This window comes from Scyliorhinus torazame, chromosome 11 (genome assembly GCF_047496885.1).
Source record: "Scyliorhinus torazame isolate Kashiwa2021f chromosome 11, sScyTor2.1, whole genome shotgun sequence".
NCBI lineage: Eukaryota > Metazoa > Chordata > Chondrichthyes > Carcharhiniformes > Scyliorhinidae > Scyliorhinus > Scyliorhinus torazame.
This window is the reverse complement of record NC_092717.1, coordinates 142,821,809-142,835,921: the sequence shown is the minus strand read 5'-3', so window position 1 is coordinate 142,835,921 and position 14,113 is coordinate 142,821,809. Positions and strand designations below refer to the sequence as shown.

The 14,113-nt window shown below is 48.2% G+C and overlaps 1 protein-coding gene across 4 annotated transcripts in view; it reads right to left on the bottom strand.

The window, feature by feature from the left end:
* Window positions 1-14,113, bottom strand: part of ccdc178 (coiled-coil domain containing 178) — a 564,802-nt gene that overhangs the window by 419,199 nt on the left and 131,490 nt on the right. For all 4 annotated transcript variants that reach the window (XM_072467843.1, XM_072467841.1, XM_072467840.1 and 1 more), the window contains one exon: window positions 10,001-10,162. In XM_072467843.1, the coding sequence (XP_072323944.1) occupies window positions 10,001-10,162 (162 nt within the window). The remainder of the gene's footprint in view (window positions 1-10,000; window positions 10,163-14,113) is intronic.

The window sequence follows — 14,113 nt, the reverse complement described above, 5'->3', positions numbered from 1 at the left end:
TCGAGGGGCCAGATGGCCTACTCCTACTCCTAGTTCTTAGGAATCATAGAACCCCACTGCAGAAGTAGGCCTTTCGGCCTATCGAGTCTGCACTGAACCTCCAAAAGAACACTCTCCACTCCCCACCTAGCCTGCCCCATCCCCGTAATCCAGTAGACTAGCCTGCACATCCCTGGACACCAAGGGGCAATTTCACATGGCCAATCCACCTTACCTGCACATCTTTGAACTTTTGGAAGAAATCAGAGCACCCGGAGGAAATCCACACAGACACAGGGCGAACGTGCAAACTCCACACAGTCGTCCAGGGCCATAATCTAACCCGAACCCTGGCATTGTGATCTCACAGACTGTGGCCCATTAGTGCATCAAAAAGGTTACCAATATCCTGCTCAAGAGGCGGCAATTTTATGCATGGTTAAAGTGCCAGAGAGTCAGGCAAAGAGGTTCATTAGCTTCAGAGCCATTGCTGGATTCCCCCCAGATGTAAGGTGTGATCAACTGCACACATATGACCATCAAGGCTCCCATGGACCAGCCAGCACCCTTTATTAACAGAACAGTCACGCATTCAATCAATATACAACTAGTCTGTGACCACAATAAGCAGATCTTCAGGTGTGGTCAAGTTTCAAAGGAATCAACCACGCCACATTCATCCTAAGGCAGTCCCAGGCACCATTGTTTTTCCGGCACATCCCTACCTTCAGCAATGTGTACTCGAGAACAAGGACTATCAGTTAAAGACATGGCTACCTATGCCTGTAAGAAATCCTTGCTTGGCAGCACAGGAGTAGTACAATGCCTGCCACATGAGTCCACCTGAGCAACCAAGCAGCAGGTTATTGGGTTGTTGTTGAAGATGAGATTCAGATGCTTAGACTAACCCATTGGACCCCTTCCATATTCACCTTTCAAGGCACCCCTGTACCTCTCTACTGACCCGAGGAGGATGAGCCTCCAGGTGCCTCGTCCCTCTCTCGCCTTACCTTTGCTACTAGAGGTAATGGACAAAGTGATGATACACAGTTGGGTGTGCATCCTCGGCATCCACTGAGTTCCTACTCTATCTGGCTCTCCATTACGGACACCAGTCTCTCGATGGAGGAAGCCATATGCGCACACGCCTGAGTCACAGAAATACTCTGGCCTGGATGGACTTAATTTTCCATGCATGAATGCACACAGTCTCTGCCAGCTCTCTGCCAGATGTATCCTTATGTCATGCTGTATATGACCGGAGGTCAACTCCAGCTGTTGCTATTATACATGTATCTCCATTAAACTGCTGGTTGATATAACATTGATCATGGATGCCTTGGTTTAGGAGCTAATATACAAGCTTTTATTTGTTCAGCCCGCTAATAGCATCAGAACCGTAGACTGCACTTCTGATCTGCTTCTTTATTGTTTCTTAGATGGTGTCCGGCTGCAGATTCATGTTAAGCTGTCACACAAGTTATTGAATTCACAATAAAGGAAAATATTTCCTAATATTACTTAACATGTGATTCAAGAATCACAGCTGTCAGTTACAGCACATTTGAGATCGATCTGAGATGCACATATATATGATATTGCCCAAGCATCTTTCTTTGCAGATGAGTACTCATGAGGGAATCTTCTCCTCTGAGGTGTCATATTTTAAGCCAATTCTCATTTATGTAACTCTCTCATAGTTTATAAATACAACCCACTTCACACCACCCCCAAGTGCAAAAATGTGAGCTGGTATGTGCATGTAAGAAATTAAGTATACAGAGAGGACACTGAGAGTGGTTGGGGGCAGAAAAACATAGGCAAGATCATGGTCAGGGTTCCTGTGTAGCCTGGACCTCATCAAGAAATTTCACACCATGATTGTCATGGTAAAGAGATAGAATGACTGATATCATCTTGCTACTGGTAGAATATCCCAGGAAATTCTCCTGTAAATGCCTTTCCAGATCATAGGTAGTATCATAGAATTTATAGTGCAGAAGGAGGCCATTCGGCCCATCGAGTCAGCACCGGCCCTTGGAAAGAGCACCCTACTTAAGCCCTCACCACCACCCTATTCAGTAACCCAGTAACTCCAGAAAACTTTTTAAACATTAAGGGGCAATTTAACATGGCCAATCCACCTCACCTGCACATCTTTGGACATCATTGCTGGTTTTCATTAACAGGGGGATGGAGTTTAAGAGCCGCGAGGTTTTGCTGCAGCTTTATAAAACTCTAGTTAGACCACACTTGGAATACTGTGTCCAGTTCTGGTCGCCTCATTATAGGAAGGATGTGGATGCTTTGGAGAGGGTACAGAGGAGATTTATCAGGATGCTGCCTGGACTGGAGGGCATGTCTTATGAAGAAAGGTTGAGGGAGCTAGGGCTTTTCTCACTGGAGCGAAGAAGGCAGAGAGGTGACTTGATAGAAGTGTACAAGGTGATGAGAGGCATGGCTAGAGTGGATAGCCAGAGACTTTTCTCCATGGTGGAAATGGCTGTCACGAGGGGACATCATTTTAAGGTGATTGGAGGAAGGTATAGGGGAGATGTCAAAGGTAGGTTCTTTACACAGAGAGTGGTGGGTGTGTGGAATGCATTGCCAGCAGAGGTGGTGGAGTCAGAGTCATTAGGGACATTTAAGCGACTCTTAGACAGGCACATGGACAGCAGTAAATTGAAGGGGTGTAGGTTAGGTTGATCGTGGATTAGGATAAATGGTCGGCACATCATGGGCTGAAGGGTCTGTCCTGTGCAGTACTGTTCTATGTTCTATAATTCATTTTTATTTGGTGTAAAAACAGCGTGACTTATCAAATGAAAATTTTCAGCCCATTGATGAATGTTAGATGCAAGGCTTTTAAACTCATAGATAAATAAATATAACTACAATGGTGCAAATAGATGTCGCTGCTGTGGTGTTGGAAGTCAGTCAGCTTTGCAACAATGATTAAATTCTTCATCTCACATCAGCTTAATATGATGTGGAGATGCCGGCGTTGGACTGGAATGAGCGCAGTAAGAAGTCTTACAACACCAGATTAAAGTCCAACAGGTTGGTTTTGAATCACTAGCTCTCAGAGCACTGCTCCTTCCTCAGGTGAATGAAGAGATAGGTTCCAGAAACATATATATACAAAGTCAAAGATGCAAGACGATACTTTGAATGCGAGCCTTAGCAGGTACCTAAGTCTTTACAGATCCAGAGAGAGAGATAATCACAGGTTAAAGAGGTGTGAATTGTCTCAAGTCAGGACAATTGGTAGGATTTCACAAGCCCAGGCCAGGTGGTGGGGGGTGAATGTAATGCGACATGAATCCAAGGTCCCGGTTGAGGCCGTATTCATGTGTGCGGAACTTGGCTGTAAGTTTCTGCTCGGCGATTCTGCATTGTCGCACGTCCTGAAGGCTGCTTTGGAGAACAATTACCCGAAGATCAGAGGCTGAATGCCCTTGACTGCTGAAGTGTTCTCCGACTGGAAGGGAACATTCCTGACTGGCGATTGTCGCGCGATGTCCGCTCATCCGTTGTCGCAGCATCTGCATGGTCTCGCCAATGTACCACACTTCGGGACATCCTTTCCTGCAGTGTATGAGGTAGACAACGTTAGCCGAGTCGCACGAGTATGTACCGCGTACCTGGTGGGTGGTGTTCTCACGTGTAATGGTGGTACCCATGTCGATGATCTGGCACGTCTTGCAGAGATTGCCATGGCAGGGTTGTGTGGTGTCATGGTCGCTGTTCTGAAGGCTGGGTAGTTTGCTGCAAACAATGGTCTGTTTGAGGTTGCATGGTTGTTTGAAGGCAAGTAGTGGGGGTGTGGGGATGACTTAGGCAAGATGTTCGTCTTCATCGATGACGTGTTGAAGGCTGCGAAGAAGATATCGTAGTTTCTCCGCTCCGGGGAAGTATTGGACGATGAAGGTTATTCTGTCGGTTGTGTCCTGTGTTTGTCTTCTGAGGCGGTCGGTGCGGTGTTTTGCTGTGGCATGTTGGAACTGTCGGTCGATGAATCGAGCGCCATATCCCGTTCGTAGGAGGGCATCTTTCAGCGTCTGTAGATGTCTGTTACGCTCCTCCTCGGCTGAGCAGATCTTGTGTCTACGGAGGACTTGTCCATAGGGGATGGCTTCTTTAATGTGTTTACGGTGGAAGCTGGAGAAGTGGAGTATCGTGAGGTTATCCGCGGGCTTGCGGTAAAGCGAAGTGCTGAGGTGACCGTCCTTAATGGAGATGAGTATGTCCAAGAATGCAACCGATTCTGGCGAGTAGTCCATGGTGAGTCTGATGGTGGGATGGAACGTTTCAGTGATTCTTCGCCGTGGGTCAAATGGAAAAAAATGTTGTCGATGTATCTGGTGTATAACATTGGTTGAATGTCCTCTGCGGTGAGGAGGTCTTGTTCAAACTTGTGCATGAAGATGTTGGCATATTGAGGTGCGAATTTGGTCCCCATGGCTGTTCCGTGTGTTTGGATGAAGAACTTGTTGTCAAAGGTGAAGACGTTGTGATCCAGAATGAAGCGGATGAGTTGCAGAATTGCGTTTGGAGATTGGCAGTTGTCAGTGTTGAGTACTGAGGCTGTTGCAGCAATGCTGTCATCATGGGGGATGCTGGTGAAGAGTGCCGAGACGTCCATTGTGACGAGGAATGTTCCTGGTTCAACTGGTCCATTGGTGCTGAGTTTCTGTAAGAAGTCCGTCGTATCGCGACAGAAGCTGGACGTTCCTTCCACGATGAATTTCAAGATGACCTCGATGTAGCCAGAGAGGTTCTCACACAGGGTCCCATTGCCTGATACGATAGGACGGCCTGGTGTATTGGCCTTGTGTATTTTCAGGAGGCAGTAGAGATCTCCAACGCGGGAGTACGTGGGATGAGAGCACGTAGGGTGCTGTGAAGGTCTGGATCCAAGGTCTTGATCAGTCTGTTGAGTTGGCGGGTGTGTTCCCTGATCGGATCTGTGGGTAACTGTCTGTAATGTTCCTGGTTGTTGAGTTGTCGGTACACTTCTTTGCAGTAGTCCGTTCTGTTCAGTATGACGATGGCTTAATATTGACATGTTATAAATAACTATTTAGGACACGTTTTCTCTTAAATAGTTCTCTCAAAAAAACAAGATGAATTAAAGCACACAAGATTTTGTTGGCCCATTTTGGCATCGTCTAAGGCATATTTTTAAACTTTACACACAGTTCTGTACAACTTATTACATTAAAATAAGTGGCTGAAATTCTCCGGTCATTGCAATTCACCTTTCCCACAGGCAGTGCAGCCCCACCAGTGGATTTCGCGGCAGCGTGGGTTGTTTCAATGGGAAATCTCACTGATAAGAGACTGGACGATAGAATCCCATCGCAAGCAAATGGCTCGCTGCCAAGAGACACGCAGCTGAGGAACTGGAGAATCCCACCCAGTGTCAATAATAATTAATATGTTTGCTTCACTAACCAATATTTATTTACTACACCTGTCGGTGTCTTTCAATGGTGCATGACAATGACATTCTAGAAATAATCACAGCTTACATCTACACTTTATTTTTAACTGCCATTATTATTCTAGGTTGCCAAACAGCCATTCTGTCACTTTTTAAATTATGGAATGTACGACACTTCATTGTAACATATGACTTTTACCACGCCTTCCAAGGCTTAAAGTGAATAATGATATAAATGCCACAATTTTTGTTGTTCTTGCCACTTTGCAGGACTATCAACATCTTTCGCTGACATCAAAGTATTATTTTAAAATCATATGTTATGGGGTTACTTGGTTCTGTCTATTGATACAGGAGTACAGCCTATAAATATATTTTGTATCTCAAGAAGCAAGTAACAAACTAAATGCAGCTTTACAGATTACAAATCAGGGGTACCTAAACTCTATGTGGGGCTGAGCTCCCTCTTCTCCAATGGCAGCAATGATACCTGTGGAGCACTTATTCTGATGGGTCAGCCCTGGCATTGGCTGGGTGACCTGATGACATGCATGTGTGCCATTATTTTTTTTGGTGTCATTTGGTGGGTATGACCTAATGAAATGAGATCCATGGCCCAATCGCTGCACCCAACAGAGCCTGCAAAACTGTACAGGAGAAAAACATTGCTGTCTGCTCTCCAATCATTTCCCTGCTCCCAACAGTCCTCCTTATCGCACCAACCCAACAGCTCTCAAAGCTCTTTGCACCCCCCATCGTCCCGACAGCTCTTCACCTCCCCACCATCCCAACAGCTCTTCATCCTCCACCATCCCAACAGCTGTTCACCCACCCCCACCACCCCAACAGCTCTTCGCCCCCTCACCACCTCAACAGCTCTTCACTCCCCCCACCACCACCTCAACAGCTCTTCACTCCCCCCACCCCCCCCAACAGCTCTTCGCCCCCTCACCACCTCAACAGCTCTTCACTCCCCCCACCACCTCAACAACTCTTCACTCCCCCCACCACCCCAACAGCTCGTTATCCCCCCGACGTCCCAACAGGTCTTCACTCCACCCACCACCCCAACAGCTCTTCACCCCTTCACCACCTCAACAGCTCTTCACTCCCCCCTCCACCCCAACAGCTCTTTATCCCCCTGCCGTCCCAACAGCTCTTTGCCCCCTCACCACCTCAACAGCGCTTCACTCCCCCCCACCACCTCAACAACTCTTCGCTTCCCCTACCACCCCAGCGGCTCTTCGCCCCCACACCCCCGACAGCTCTCATAGCTCTCCCCCTCACCCAAACAGATTTCACAGCTCTAAACCGCACAACTCTCAAAACTCTATCCTCACTTCCGCCACCAACAGCTCTCACAACTCTTGAGCTCTAACCGGCAACGTCTCTTACACTTCCCCCCCACAAGCTCTCACAGCTCTACCCCTTGCCCCCATCACTACACTTGTTGCAGACAGCTCAGACAGCTCCTTGTCCCCCATCACAGCTCTTTCTCCCTTGCACAAGCTCTCATAGCTCTACCCACAGCGCTATTACCTGCACTGGTCTCACAGTTCTATCCCTCCCACATTCTCTCCCAGCACTCATAACTACCCATCCCCCAGCTTGTACTAACCACCACCTGCCTATACCTTATAGCTTTACCACCTCCAAAGGTCTCAACACTGCTATCCCAAGCTCTCTCCACACTCTGCCACCCGACCACACACCCCTAGCTCTACCCCCACCTCCAAGCTCCTATGACTCTATTACCTCCACTGGTCTCACAGATCTTTATTTTTTAAAGTATTTTCATTCAACAAATTTTCAACATTTTCACAAAATAAACCCAACCCCAAACAAACAAAAAATTAACCAAACCACTCCCCCCCCCCCCCCCACCCCCCCACACAAACCTCACACGGCTCCCTCAGCAGTCCATGGTAACCAACTCCAGAAAGTGCATTATGAACAAACTCCAACAATTGTAGAACCCCTCCTTTACCAGCCCTCAGCTCAAACTTCACCTTTTCCAGGGTCAAAGACTCCAGCAGGTCCTCCTGCCATTCCGAGGTATAGGGTGGAGAAGCTGACCTCCACTCCAACACGACTTGCCTACGAGCGCTAAGCGAGGTGAAGGCGAAAGACACCTGTCCCCGCACCCTTCTGCAGCTCGGGTGGGTTCGACACCCCGAATATGGCTTCTAGGGGACTGGGCTCCACATCCTCCAGCTTCAGACAGGACCAAAACATATGAACATGGTTCACGGGGCCCCTCCCGCATCACTCACATACATCACCACCCACTTGAACAGCTGGCTAATCCTCGATTTTGTGAGGTGCGCTCTGTACACTATCTTCAGCTATATCAGCCCAAACCTCACATACAAAGTCGAGGCATTCACCCTTCACAGCACCTTACACCAGGCATTGTCAAACTCGGGGGCGCGACCTGCAGCTGTGTCGCGGCCGGGTGTCGGGAGGGTCGCGGAGCCGTCCGTCGCGGCGCTCCCGATTGTGCAAATCTGCACGCAACAGCCGGCTGTTAATAACACCGGCTGCAGGCGGCCTTCAAAATGGCCGCAATCATGTAAAACAAATACGGCCGCACTGCGCATGCATGCCCGATCATCGGTGCGCATGCACAGTGCGGCCGTTTTTTTTTAAACGATCACAGCTTTTTGTTTTACAAGTTCAAGGGGGTTTTATTCATTATTTTATTCATTTAATTTTTATTTTTTTCACTTCATTTTTCTTTTTCTTTACAAGTTCGGAGGGGATTTGTTTGATAAAATTTTACAGGAAAAAAATGCAGAACTTTGGACAGATGGAGACTCCATACTTTCCAACACCGGAAGGCTTCACCTTCATCCAACAGGTTCCATTGGAGGAGCATGTACGAGGGCCAAATGGACCCAAAGCCATTTCCTCCATTTTTGGCAGCAGCAAACAAGGTAAGAGAAAATGGTCGGTCGCGCAGGTCGGCCGGCGTGGGTCGCGAAGGTCGGCCGGCGTGGGTCGCGAAGATCGGCCGGGTTGGGTCCCGAAGGTTGGCCGGTTGGTAAAAATGGGTTTACGGAAAAAAAGTTTGAAGAACACTGCCTAACACCACAGTCCGTCTTCCAGCGCCACCCCAGTTCTACCTCCCACTTTGCCTTAATCAGCTCCATAGAGACCCTATCCTCCTCCAGAATCCTCCCGTAAATTGCCAAGACAAGCCCCTCTCCAACCTCCCCTCCTCACTAACAGCCTCACCTCCAGCAAAGAGGATATAAGAGCAATTGGGAATGTCAGGAATACCTTCCACCTTCCTCGCAAAGTCCTGCACCTGCATATACCTAAAACACCCAACCCGCCAACCCGTACTTCTCGCCCAGCTCCGCGAAACTCATAAATCGTCCTCCCAGGAACAAATCCTTCAATTCCTTACTCCTCCTCTCGTCAAATCTCTGAAACCTCACATCCATCCTCCCTGGCTCAAACCCATAATTCCCCCTAATCGGCATCCCCCCTGACTCGGCCCCCTATCTTAAAGTGCTGTCTAAACTGCCTCGAAATCTTCAACTTGGCCAACACCACTGGACTCACCGAGTACTTTCCTGGGGCCATCGGGAGCGACGCCGTTGCCAGCGCCCGCAACTCCCTACAAGGGCCCGCCTCCATCTTTACCCACAGAGCCCCCCCACCTTGCTCTAGCCCCACACTTTCTCTGCATTCACCACCCAATAGTAATACAGCAAGTTTGGGAGACCTAGCCCCCCCCCCCCCCCCCTGCCTGGTGTACCCTCTGCAGTACCACCCTCCTATCTCCCTTGCATCAGCCTCCCCTACGGAACTGACCGGCCATCAGTCATCCTGCTTTCTCGCCATACCTCCTCCTCGCCTTCTCAGCTGGCACACCGCTTTCTCCATGGGCAATAGGTCGAACCTCACCTGCAACTCCTTCCTCTTTGCCAGGAGACCCTTTATACCTCCCATCCACCTCCAAAATTTCCTCTATCAGTCTTTGGCGTTCCTCCCCTCTAGCTGGCTTTTAAAGCAGACCAAAACAGGCCAGCAGCGCGGGGTCAATTCCCGTACCAGCCTCCCCGAACAGGCGCCGGAATGTGGCGACTAGGGGCTTTTCACAGTAACTTCATTGTAGCCTACTTGTGACAATAAGCGATTTTCATTTCATTTCATTATCGCCTTCAGAACCTCCCAAACAACCGACCACGAGACTGCCCCCGAGCAATTATAGCTCACATGCCCCTCAATCACCTTCCCAATCTTATCAAAGAAGCTCCGGTTCGCTAACAACCCCACATCCATCCTCCACCCCGGTGTCTGGGTTACCCCCTTCTCCAAAACCACATCCATCCAATGCGGAGTGTGATCCGAAATCACAATTGCTGATTACTCTGACCTCTTAACTCCAGCCAATAGCGCCTTTCCCACCACAAAAAGTCAATTTTCAAATATGTACCGCAGCAAGATTCAAACCTGAGCGATTTTTATGAAATTATAAAATGATTCTGTAATAAAAATTAAATGGGATGTTTACCCCCTCTGAATTATCAAATAATCTTAACTAAAATCCTCCAAGAAACTTGCTTCATTGTGGGTCCGGTGTGTGGCTTCAAATCGTTTAAACTTGGTTTCAATATCCTCCACAATTTTCTGAGCTTGTGCAACCTTCTTTAAAACATTTTCTTTCTTCTTATCAGCACTCTCTCTAATACGAACTAGTTCGTCAGCCTCTGATTTAGCTTTTGCCTGTATTTGGAAAAAGCACAACAGTATAATTAGAGCTACATGCAGCAATTAAATATGTATTCATTTTCAAAATACAATTTTTGATACTTAAGCTTAATGCATGGATCAGTTATTGTAAGTGATCGTCAGTCGAAAACTGGGCTGGATTTTATGGTCATCTGCTAGCATGTCTGAAGGTAAGTAGGTTCATAAAATGCCCTACCCCACCTATAGCTTTCCACCTGTCCCTGACCTGTTCCCATTTACAAAGGGTGAGGGGGGAGGCGCAGGCAGCTTGTCCACCCTGGAGCTGAAAATAGGGGTGGCGATGGGCGGGTGGCATTATCACTAGTAATTCTGAGACCAAGAGCGCAATTTAACTACCGCGTTGCACTCGCCGTGGATCCGTGCACGCCGGTTAAATCGCGGGAGCTGCCGAAATCGGGATCTCACCAGGCACGAATCGGTTCGCGATCTTACCGGCCTGCTCCCGTTGGCGGGTTCTGGATTCCTCCGAGACATGGCGAGACACCAATTAAGACCAATTTCCATCTCATTAATGAGAAGGAAGCCCAATCTAACAGCCTTCCAGGAACTAACCGGCTCCCAGGAGAGGTCATGGAGGCACCGTTTAGCACTCCTTTTTAAAACGGGAACCTAGCGCAATGGCTGCTGAGGGGATGGGTGGAGGTGAGTAGCTATTTTTGTTTTCGGGCACACAGCTCAGGAGTGATCTTCAGTGGACAACTGGGCTGGATTTTATGGTTATCTGCTATGTCCCCACCTGCCCGCAGATCGGCCCTCCTCCAACTGGCGGCGCTGGACTGAGTCTGCAGCCGCTGTGCCGAGTTCCCGACGGATGGGACCACATGCAACACGCCGTCGGGAACTCGGCCGGTCGGGGGCGGAGCATTGGGAGGCGGGCCTCAGCAATGTCCTGAGGCCGATGATACGTGGCGCGGTGTACTCCTAGAGTAGGCCACTTTGGAGGGGGCAGAGCATCGCAAAAGCGGTGCCTTCCCCGATTTGCCGGAAACCTGGATTCACCGGAGAATCCAGCCCATGCTTTTTTTTTTTTTTTTTTTAAATGAATTTAGAGTATCCAATTCTTTTTTTTCCCAATTTAGCAGGCCAATCCACCTACTCTTCACATCTTTTTGGACTGTGGGGATGAGATCCACGCAGACACGGGGAGAATGTGCAAACTCCATATGGACAGTGACCCAGGGCCGGGATGGAACCCGGATCCTCAGCGCCATGAGGCAGCAGTGCTAACCACTGCACCACCGTGCCACCCGAAGTTCATGGTTATATACTGAAGGTCACTTTAATTCCCTCTGACTGTGACCAGCCTCTGGCAGCACAGCTGAAGGCTACTGCTAATAAGGAATTGGCATTGTTATTTATGTGAGCACTTTATAGCTGCAGGCTGTGTTTGCTGCTTGCTCCTGCTGGTGGCTGCAGATGCCTGGAGCTGCTGTTGGTGTTTCCTTCCTTTTCTGTAGCCGGAAAGAAGGACAATTTTTTCTAAGATACCTGGGTCCTGGAACACCGGGCTCAGGGGGTTGTACGAGTCCAGAAGACAATCCAGTTTGAAGAAAGAAGGTGCTGCAGGGCCCAGTGCATGACATTGTTCCAAATGGACCACCTTCTCAAGCCGTTGTTGGCGTGGTGAGTGCTGCATGTAACTGACACTTCACCGTGGGTTAATAAGGCAGGAAGTCAAAGATGTTCAACTGCATCTTGAGCACCAATGGAATATGTGGATGGCAGGATTTAGTTCTGGTGAGATTGGGCTGTGTGGGAGGGCCTGCACAGCTGCGGCTCCTGGGTAGAGAATGTCATTAATACATGGAACAAGTCACACACATTGATGGACAGATAATTGCTACGACAAAGTTCAGGACATGATAACACATACTCAGGTTTATCCTCCGTTTCTGTTGAGGAATCTGCGAGGAGTGAAGCCATGTTTCTTTGTTTTTTTAATAGTTAGTGTGATATGTGGAATATCACATAGTTGATTTTCAAATCTTTGTTACTGTTGACCAGATAATAAACAATATTCTCAAGGGGCTGCAAGGTGTGTATGCTGTTTGCTCCTGCTTTGGCTGCAAAATGCCTGAAGGCCCATCGTTTTTGTTTGCTGCTGCCTCTTCTGCTTCTGTAGTCTGAAATAAGGCAATGGGTGGTTGTGAGCAGGCCTACTACCGGCCTGAAGAAGGATCTCTGACTCTTCTGCTTTGCTCTGTGTTAGTGTGGCTTTCAGGTAATGATTGTTCTGCCTTGAGAGTCTGCTATTGGGAGCTGCCAGAGGGGGAAAGAGAGGAGTGACCTGACTGCTGTTGCTGCTACTTGGAAACTGTGTGCCTTCTTGTTACCGTCTCTTCTGCTGCTTGGAATGACGAAGGGGGATGAGTAAGATGCAAACACCGCTGGTGCTGACAAAGAGGAACTTTAACTGAGCAACTTGCTGGAAGTATGAAGAACTGTTCCTTCAGTTTGCTGATGCTTTTGTTCTACTGCTACCTGTACAATGTTTCATGTCTTGAGGCTGTGTGTTTGCATGCTACTACCTCTTTTATTTCTGTGGCCTGGACCAAGGACTGGGTGGAGTTGGTGACCAGAAGCTGGTATTACAGGAGTGGAAGGGTGGCGGCTCGATTCGACTGAGCAACTTGCTGAATGTATGAAGATTTTCTCTTACAGCTTGCTGATGCTTTAGTTGTACTACTGACTGTTCAATGTTTCATGTTTGAAAGTGTGTGTTTGCTTTGCTTTTGAAGCCTGGATCAAGGACTGGGTGGAGCTGGGGACCAGAAGCCTGTACTACAGGAGGGTAAGATTAGAGGCTCACTTCAAGGTCATGAAGAAATGACTTTGAAGATTGTCGGTGGCTTTATTGTGCTGGTGACTATTTACTGTTTCAAGTTTGGAAGCTGTGCAAATTGCAGGTGCTTTTGCATACCATTGCTTGTTTATTTTTAATGTTCGGATGCCATGTGATTACTATTGTACTGTTTCTTTTTGCTGTTTAATGCTTGGCGGCTGTATGCTTGTTTGCTGCATCCCCTTTTGCTTTTGTGATCTGGAGTCTGAAACCACTGCCAGTGCTGGAGAGTCGGAGTTGGTCTCGCTCTTCCACCATGCTCTGTGTCGGTGTGACCTTTCTGGTGTATTGATTTGCTCATCACTGAGCGGGTCTACTGCTGGCGGGGAGGGGAGGGGAGTTCTTGTACTGTTGACTGTTTAATGTCTGGAGGCCGTGCTTTTGTCAGCTGCAGCCCAGTTTGTCTGCGGCCTCCATGTGACTCTCTGCTGTATTGTTACATTATTGCTAGGTGACTTTCCACTGATGCAGTTCTGCTGCTGGGAGCTGTAGGAGGGTGAAGAGAGCGGTGGGTTGATTCAGATGCTGCTAACTTTCTTGTACTGTTGCCTGTTTAATGTTTATCGTATATTTGGATTTCTTTGTACAACTACACTGTTGTAGCTTTGTGGTTGTACCAATATTTTGCAGTGAACAGGTGCCTGTGTGCATGGCATGGTGCCTTTTCCGTCAGTTAATGGTTACTGGGATGTGTGAAATATAAGGTAGTTTGCGTTATTGCACTTTTGACTGTTTACTGTTTGATGTCTGGAGGCAGTCAGCTTATCTGCTGAAGCCCTTTTTGTCTGAGATCTGGAGTCCGTAAAGGGGTGCTCTCTCGTTCTTCCGCCATGCTCTGCATCAGTGTGACTTTCTGGCATATTGTTGCACTACCCCCAAGCAACTTTCCAGTAATGCAAGTCTGCTGCTGGGAGGGGAGAGATCGGCAGGTTGATTGGGATGCTGGTAACTTCCTTCTATTGTTGACTGCTTAATGTTTAACATGTATTTGGTTTTCTTTGTATGACTACTCTGTCATAGCTTTATGTTGAGAGGTGCATCAGACTGCGTAAAATGCAGTTCCTATGCCTGGACCACTCTGT